Source organism: Oryzias melastigma, linkage group LG12 (genome assembly GCF_002922805.2).
Source record: "Oryzias melastigma strain HK-1 linkage group LG12, ASM292280v2, whole genome shotgun sequence".
Classification (NCBI taxonomy): domain Eukaryota; kingdom Metazoa; phylum Chordata; class Actinopteri; order Beloniformes; family Adrianichthyidae; genus Oryzias; species Oryzias melastigma.
The window spans coordinates 14550734-14558762 of NC_050523.1; the positions used below are offsets into that span (position 1 = coordinate 14550734).

General features: G+C 35.4%; 2 protein-coding genes across 5 annotated transcripts in view; one reads left to right on the forward strand and one right to left on the reverse strand.

Moving 5' to 3' along the window:
• ndufa8 (NADH:ubiquinone oxidoreductase subunit A8) lies at positions 1 to 7638 on the reverse strand. The gene is made up of 4 exons (XM_024299430.1): positions 7433 to 7638; positions 6086 to 6249; positions 1376 to 1541; positions 1 to 160 (listed from the first exon to the last, which is right to left on the reverse strand). The coding sequence occupies exons 1-4, from the start codon at positions 7481 to 7483 to the stop codon at positions 23 to 25; spliced, it is 519 nt and encodes a 172-aa protein (XP_024155198.1). The 5' UTR covers positions 7484 to 7638; the 3' UTR covers positions 1 to 22.
• morn5 (MORN repeat containing 5) overlaps positions 7453 to 8029 on the forward strand; it is a 13238-nt gene continuing 12661 nt past the window's right edge. For 2 of the 4 annotated variants that reach the window (XM_024299428.2, XM_024299424.2), the window contains exons 1-2: positions 7627 to 7688; positions 7888 to 7961. In XM_024299428.2, coding sequence (XP_024155196.1) covers positions 7888 to 7961 — 74 coding nt within the window. In that variant the 5' untranslated portion in view covers positions 7627 to 7688. Of the gene's footprint in view, positions 7594 to 7626; positions 7689 to 7881; positions 7962 to 8029 lie in introns of those variants that run through there. The other 2 variants (XM_024299426.2, XM_024299429.2) reach the window with 2 other exon arrangements.

Below are 8029 nucleotides of genomic sequence, written 5' to 3' on the forward strand. Positions count from 1 at the left end.
GGTTTATTCAGACGAGCTTTAATCACCAGCTCCAGAAGAATAGCCTGCTGCCGTATTTGGCAGGCTCCAGCTTCCCCTCGATGACGGGGTTCGGCTCAGGACGAGCTCTAGAGTGGTAGGGGTTTTCTGGTAAGGGCCTGTCAGTCGACACTTTGGTCACCTGTGAAGAAAATACAAACCAGGGAGTTTATTTAGACGGTACACTATAAAAAAAAAAAAAATGTAAACAGATTTTGAAAAATAAAGCCAACTTGCAGCAAAACAAATAAAGGACAAAATAATATTCATGCAAAAATAAAATGATTTATGGACTCAAACATCAAGTGATTTCCAGTTTTTATCTTCAGTCAAATCAATAGTTTTAATTTTAATTATGACTTCTGAAAAATTTCCTCCATCTTTCTTTTTCACTGGAGGTTTCCTTTTTAAAGAATTTCTGCTTGTGCTAAATTATCCTAACCACAAGACAACCATAAAAAGTACAAACCCTTCAATGTAGCTTTAATTATAAAAATGTGACTATTAAATGTAGAAATAATCTGTTGCTTGTAAAGTAATAGAGAATACCAAGTTTGAGGATGATTGTACTGATTAGAAAACACAAAAAAACTTTAATTTCAATTTAGAAAATGTACCTAAATTTAGACTTTGCATTTTTCTTCCAACTTTGTAATGATGTTACATATTTTAGATAAAAATACATTTATTTGATTCATTACTTAAGCTACCATAAAGGCCTTTAAATGCACAATTTAAACATAATTTTAAAATAAGACAAAAATTGTGCTCAATTTTAAGAAACAAAAAAATGTGCTAAAATACATTATTTTTCTGAGTATAAGTTGCATTTTTTTGAATAGTTTTGCATATATCCCTGGAAAATAAGGTAATGTTTTGTGTAACTGGATACAGGTAAACAAAAGATGTAAATGTCAGAACATTAGACGCAGCTTAAAGGATGATTATTCTAAATATAAGATGGGAAAATGTTTATTTTTTTATTTGCAACCAAAAGGATTAAATCTTACAATCTGAAGACAAAGCTGATGCTATTTGTTTTCTTTTAAAGCAACAGTCACACACAAAAAATGATTAAAACTGCTGTCAAGATTAACTTCTGGCACAGATTTGATTGCATAAACCTCACTGATCCTTGCTAGCATAAGAAAAGCTCCTTATAAATGGTGGTTACAAGAAAAAAAAAAGAGAAAAAAAAACAAAGCAACATAAAAACACGTAATTTGCTGCTCACAACGGTTACTGAGTGAGAGAACTGCACAAATGCAATCAGGGCCTCTTGCATAGCCCACAATCAGCAAGAATAGACGCCATCAGCAGAGCTGCGAACAAATGCACAATGCGTTATGAGTCTCACTTTTGAAAGATCTCCCAGTTCAGGTCTCTCCCAACCAAGTTTGTCAAGAACGCAGCTGTCGAATGCTTGCTGCTGTTTACGGCAGTGACGCAGTTCCGCCAGGTTGGTGTAATCCAGACAGGTCCAGTACTCCGTGAAGGGCTCCGCACAGTTCCCCTTGATTTGTCTAAAAATCAGAGACACGTATTATTAAAAACAATTAACTAAAATGGGTCCAACTATTTTTTTTTTCCCGAATAATCACAGGTATATTATATTTTTATTTAAGCAAATTAGTAAAAGGGGCAAACCAGAACACCTTATTATTGTGTCAATTTGAACAGTTTGACGCTTTGACATACATTTTAAAATATTTAAATAGCACATTTATAAGCAGTTCTGTTTGGGATTTGTGATTGTTTTAGCTTTAGGTTGTATGACCTCTGAATTTACCCAGACTTGGGACAGGCAGATGAAAGCACTGGATTGTGCCGCCTTGTGGCTGCATGATAGAGGAAGCTGCTTTTAGGAAGAGTTGCATTAATTTTAAGTTTCAGTTGTGTTGCTAAATTCCTATGTGGGGTCCTAAAAACAGAAAAAAATTAAAGAATGTCAAACAGTCTGAAATATTTTGGCTGAAAATACCTTAAAAGAGTATTTTCGGTTTTCAGTTGAAATATATTTTTCACCAAAAAACCTGGGCAGGAACAGAAAATGACCAAATCAAAACCATGTCTAAACGTATAAATCTATCATTTATAATCAAAGCATTCTAAATTACACCGATTATGCAAAGACGGCAACTCGAAAGAGGAAAGTTCCATCCAGCAGACATTTTTTAAAACGTTAAATGTTTTCCAGTTGACATTACCAAGGCAAACGTTTGCATCGTGTGAATTAGTTACAGATTTATCTGTTTTTCACATGAAAATTGTTAAAACTTCTCTGTTAAAATGTGGTTTATTTATTACAGTGGTTGTAGAGCTACAGTTAATAGAATTTAAGTTCTGTTTTGAGGCTCTTTGTCACTGGATGTCCTTGGTTGTATCTGCGTTACAGAGAAAATGTTTTACTCTCATGAACCATATTGTGTTTTTCCTGACAGGATTTTATTTTTATTTTTTCCAGTTATAAAACACTATATTATATAGGAATTTGGCTAATAAATTTCCAGTTTGAAAGCATTTACATAGAACTACGTAGAAAGTTATGAAATATAGGCAAGATATAAAAAGTAAAATAAATGCTGGGGTTCAGATTACATCAGACATTTTCTATCCATTTTCTTTATTTCTTTGTTTATTTGCACTTAAACCACATATTGCAAAAAAAAGGGTATAGAAATACATAAAAAGTAGGTGCAGGAAAAAGCAAAAAACCCATATAGTCTTATATTAGAGCCTCTACTTAATAAAACTTTAAGTTACATTAAATACAATTACACAACTTCATTGTTTTTTGGCCAAATGTTTCCTCATTTTTGGTTTCGGCCTAAAAGATTTGTTTTGGTGCATCTTTGGTACTTAGACTACCAATAAATATTCAATTAATCAATCACTTGATTTTCTCTTAGCCTTATAATTGCCTGATAAACATTAAGAGGACATTTAGTTATTAAAATAAAGTTTTATTTCCCCAAAGTAATAAGCAGCAGAAAAACAAGTTTTTTTTTTTCAAGTATATCTCCTATGCTACAGCTTTCAATTAGTTTTTAATAGAAATACATTCATAATTTTATTAACAATCACAAAAAAACTAATTACTCACTACAAGTCTAATGTGAAACTCATATCAAAGCATAAGCTACTGCCAACGTTAAAAGTGCTGCTTTAATTCCAACAACACTGAGAACTTTTACATTTTTCTGTCCAGATTATGAATAAAAAAGAATGCTATAATTATCTGTTTTTCTTTAAACTTGGAATAAAATGTAGAAGAGTATTAACAAGATATATAGTGTTATATCAGAGCATAACTAGATCTGTTTGAAGCTGAATTTATTAGATATCTTCCCAATGACGACATTTTTATTTCATCAACAAATTCTTGAAACAAAGTTCCAAATCATTCTGAATCAGAGTATGGAAACCCACGAGTGTCATTAAAGTCTGCCTTTAGTTTGGACAAGAGTTTTTAAATCATCATTAGCTTCACTCATTTTTTTTCCCAATAAAATATAGCTGCTGAACCCAATCCCAGAATGAGCACAAATCCATGTTTTAAGACGTCAGAAGCACAGCTGAACTTTACAACTGACTTCCAGCTGAGGAGCCTAATAGTGGGACATAACACAGAGCAGGAGACTTCTGAAATCTGCTATGTATACTTAACAACTTCAAACTCTAAAAGAACTGTCCATCAGCAGCATTTGCAGCCTCAGACCGCATTTTTTCTTACCCTTATGTCAATCACCAAGTAAGAAATGAAAGAACCCCCAACCGCAAACTTTGTCTGACCCGTGTTTCACATGGATTCTTAAAGCCACATCTTTAATCACGCTCCAACCACAGGAACCCTGTTTGGTTTTGTAGATGACACCGACGTAGCAAAGCAGGCTTTGAAAATGTGATTATTCTGCCCAATCAAATATCACCTTTTCCATCAAACATTAGAAAAATATGTCTGCTTTAAGACAAAGTTAAAAGGAGAGGGATAATATTCTTCCAGCACACACTAAAAAAGGGCTGGTATTCCACCACGTTGTAGATTCCATAACTCCAAAACCTGAAACGCAGCAAATTTCTCAAAAATCTCACAGTTGGTTTAATATTTCTGCTTATAACTTGAAAAGTTGGTATAACAATAACCTAAATAGATGGAGGACACTATATAAACATTTTTTTTATGTTACTATCTGATGACAGAACACTCATGGTATTGGATTTCTTTGTTTCTCAGCCCAGACAAGAACTTGACCAGATGACTGATCAGATGCTACTTCTGTATCATATTGTACAGACCATAAGGTGCACTTAAAATCCTTTGATTTTCTCAAAAGTTACCAGTGTGCTTTATGTATGAATTCTGGTTATTCTTACTGACCTGGAATCCATGTTTTTGGTAGACAGCGCTCAAACATTTCTCTAGTTTTTTACTTTTAGAGCATTACAGCTGCTATAATCAGATTTAATACTGTGTTTCGACATAATGAACTGAAAAGTCAATGTATTGTTTTGTATTTTACGTATGTTACAACTGAACAATGTTGAGTTATTAAAAGTGCTTTCACATCGAACACAAATCACGCAACAAATTTGTGTGCTCGCCGCCTATCAAAAAATGTATTCCTGAAGCAGCGGCTGCATGTGGGAGGAGCTACCAGTTCTATCTCATTAGACGCATATAATGTTGAGGAATAAGGTTTATTTATAATGAAGAGTTTTACAAAATCATCAATAATCATGTCCATGTCTGGGTTATGGTTTTATTAAAAGATTTTCCCGGTACAGGGGGGTGTGTCTGTATGACAGCTACTCCTGCAGTGTTTCTGTGTCTCTGTGGCTGAGCTTGAAGGCTCTCTGTCTAGTATTAATCCGAAGGGGGAAAATAAAATTTGGAGACCTTTTCCCTTTTCTTAAATGTCTCGATGAAACCCCAGCTAGGAGCCCCCGCAGCGTCTCTCTCTCTCTCTCTCTCTCTGCCGGCATATCGAGCGAGTGAGCTCCGCCGCTGGGGTGAAAGTCACCAATCTGTCCAGAGTGTATCCCGCCTTCGCCCAAAAATAGCTGAATGAGCTCTGAGAACCTGCAGCTCAAACAGGTGAAGGAAAACGATGAAAGTTCTGGACAAAAACACTCACTTTGGACTAGTATTCTACCCGCTGATCGAGTCACTGAAAACGTCACGTGCCCAAAGCTGAGTTCCTGATTGGCAGATGCGACGCAGCGACCTGTCAAACTTCAGGTATTTACATTTTCCCTGCCCCGGCCGATTAGTGCCTCGCCGCTCAAATCGAGCTGATTTCAGACTTTCACGCCGCGCCCGTCGTTCATATTCCGCCGCAGGGCTTCAATTCACCTCAGAGCGCGCATGTACCATTGAGTTAACATTTGAGCTGGCCGCTTTGAATCGCACGAATCGTGTTCGGTGGGAATGCACCTTAAGAATGATTTAAACAAAGATCAGCTTCTCTTTCCTGTTTCAATTTACATGAAGGCAGTTTATTACAGATAGAATGAAGATTAGAACAACACAATTCCCTAGAAAATTTGCAGAAATTCCCATCAATCCCTCTGACCAACGGTCTGCTTCTTGACTTCTCTAAGCATTCTGGGTAGTGTAGTCCTCCGGGATGCAAGGATTCACTTACCACACAATTTGGTCGACCTCGAATCTCACAATTGTTTTGTTTTGATATATGATTTGTGTATAGCAAAACAACAAAAACATAAATCTCAGAAAACCTATTTTCTTAATTTGCTAATAAGCAAGTAACAATTGAAAAAAATATCTTCAGTTGGCTTATGCTAAGCACGATGTAATGTAAAAATATAATAATAAATCCTGAAACTTAGCACAACACATGTTATTAGCGTAACACACTGGTATACGGTTGCAACCATTCCCTTTCTCCACAATTTTGTTCAATGCTGTAACATGCGGATCAATTTTTAACCGAAAGTTGTGGCATCTCAAGTAGTCATAAAACATTATGTTGCTGCCTAGAGATATTTTTTTTCCCCACTTAATGTGCCCATATGATCAAAGAAGAAGTAGAAACCCAAGAGTCACCTGAAGAAGTTGAGTGCACACTCATTGACCTTCCTCCCTTCTTCTAGACACTTTCTGGGGTCTTTCTCTTCCCAACGGCACAGCATGAACTCCTTGTTGGGCTTGTCACACTGAGAGCCATAATGGTGGGCAGCAGCTTTCAGCACTGCAGATGACACAGTAATCTGTACAGACAAGAAAAACAGAAGATTTAGCTTTAGTAATGATTAAACAAAGAACTTTCAAATAGTTCATTAAATACATTTCTGGCCAGTATGTGTTTATGTTGCATTACACTTGTAGGAGAGAAATATCCTGTTAATTCTTGCATGGATCAAAAAAAAAGAGAAAGGATCAGAGTAGGTCAAAAATATGGGACATTTGTGATATTTAGCACACACCGCTAAATCTTATCTTAGCTACAAATTTAATCTTATTTGTAGAAGGTATAAATTTACTGCCCTAAAAAATCATGTGTCATGCAAAATTGTATATATATTTGGCTAATGTTTTTTGCATGTATTTACGTGCGATGAGCACTAAAACTGATGAAAATTCATGTTGGCCACGAAGCACATTGCTGCATTGCATGTACATATTTTAAGTGCATCAAATTAGTCAACATTTTTATTCTATATTTCCCCTTTAAATTAGCAATTAATTGCAAATGATTAAACTTAATATTTATTTTTTTATGGTAAAATTCCAATAAAAAATATTTTATAAAATGTGAAAACAATTCCTATAGAAGAGTCTAAAAACTTAAAAAAAATCCTAACATTTAGCTACTGGTAATAACTTTAGAGCGAAAAATTTGAGGTCTACAAAAATATGTCTCAACATTTGCATTTTATTTAGAAGGGTCTCTATATAATCAAATTGCCCTTGTGATCAAGGTGGCCTTCATATAGATTTTTATTCTGTTGTAGTTTAGTTCTGTTATTATGTTTCTCTTTTTTTCTTTTTTTAATTTGATGTTTGTTCTTTTTTCGTTTGAACCTCTTCGAATAATTTGACATATCTGTCGTGTCAGTCCTACACTTTCTGTCAAGACGTATGCCGCAATTTTACAAAACTTTTATAGCCTTAAAATATCAGATTCGGGAAGTCTAAGAAGTTGCCTTCACTGGAGTTTTATTCCTATTAAAGCATCAGAGTAGTGCAAATCTTTGCAGATAATGCTTATGAGCTAACGCGTCACTAAACGTATCTTCAATATGTTTAAAATATTTATCACACTAAATCAATACTGTGTGGTTTTTCTAAATGAATTTAAAAGTGTGGAAACTGCTTGAAGTTAAGGCCATAGGCCAACGTCAACACAAGCTAACCGGTTAGCATGTCAGCTAAACGACAACCGCTGCTCACCTCGTCCACCTTCAGCTCCTGCAGTGAGGGGATATCCCGCGTGGTGGGCATGGTTCAGGAACGGTACACGATCGCAGCCGTGGAAAAATTAACGACAGCAGGCCAAAATCATCAAGGTGCTCCTCGCTTGACTTAGGTCAAGCGACGAAGCAAAGAAGAAGGTCAGTTTTCTCTCCCTGGTCCCGTCACTTGAACGGCGCGTATTGATGACGTAAGCGCATGCGCAAGGTCGAACCTTGGAAAAAAATTAGAACAGGTCAAAAATATTTTTTTATTTAAACAAATCAAATAGTTTTATGAAGTCCGTGATTATTCAAAGTTTTTGGGGTTTTTTTCGAAAAGCTTTATTATTCAGAGCATCCGTTTTGTCGGCTGCTTGTTGCTGTGTTGCCATGGTATCCCTTTCCAATACTGAGTCTGACATTTAAGCTTTGCTTATACCTTTATAAATACAGATGGAGGAGAACGAGGTCAGTGAACTTATGCAGTTCATTGGAAGAAGTTACAAAGGAAGCTCAAAAAATGGCAGGTAAAATGTTTTCTTTTTGAAACTGATTTACAATCACGATTTACATAAATTTTCTTTTGAAAAAATAG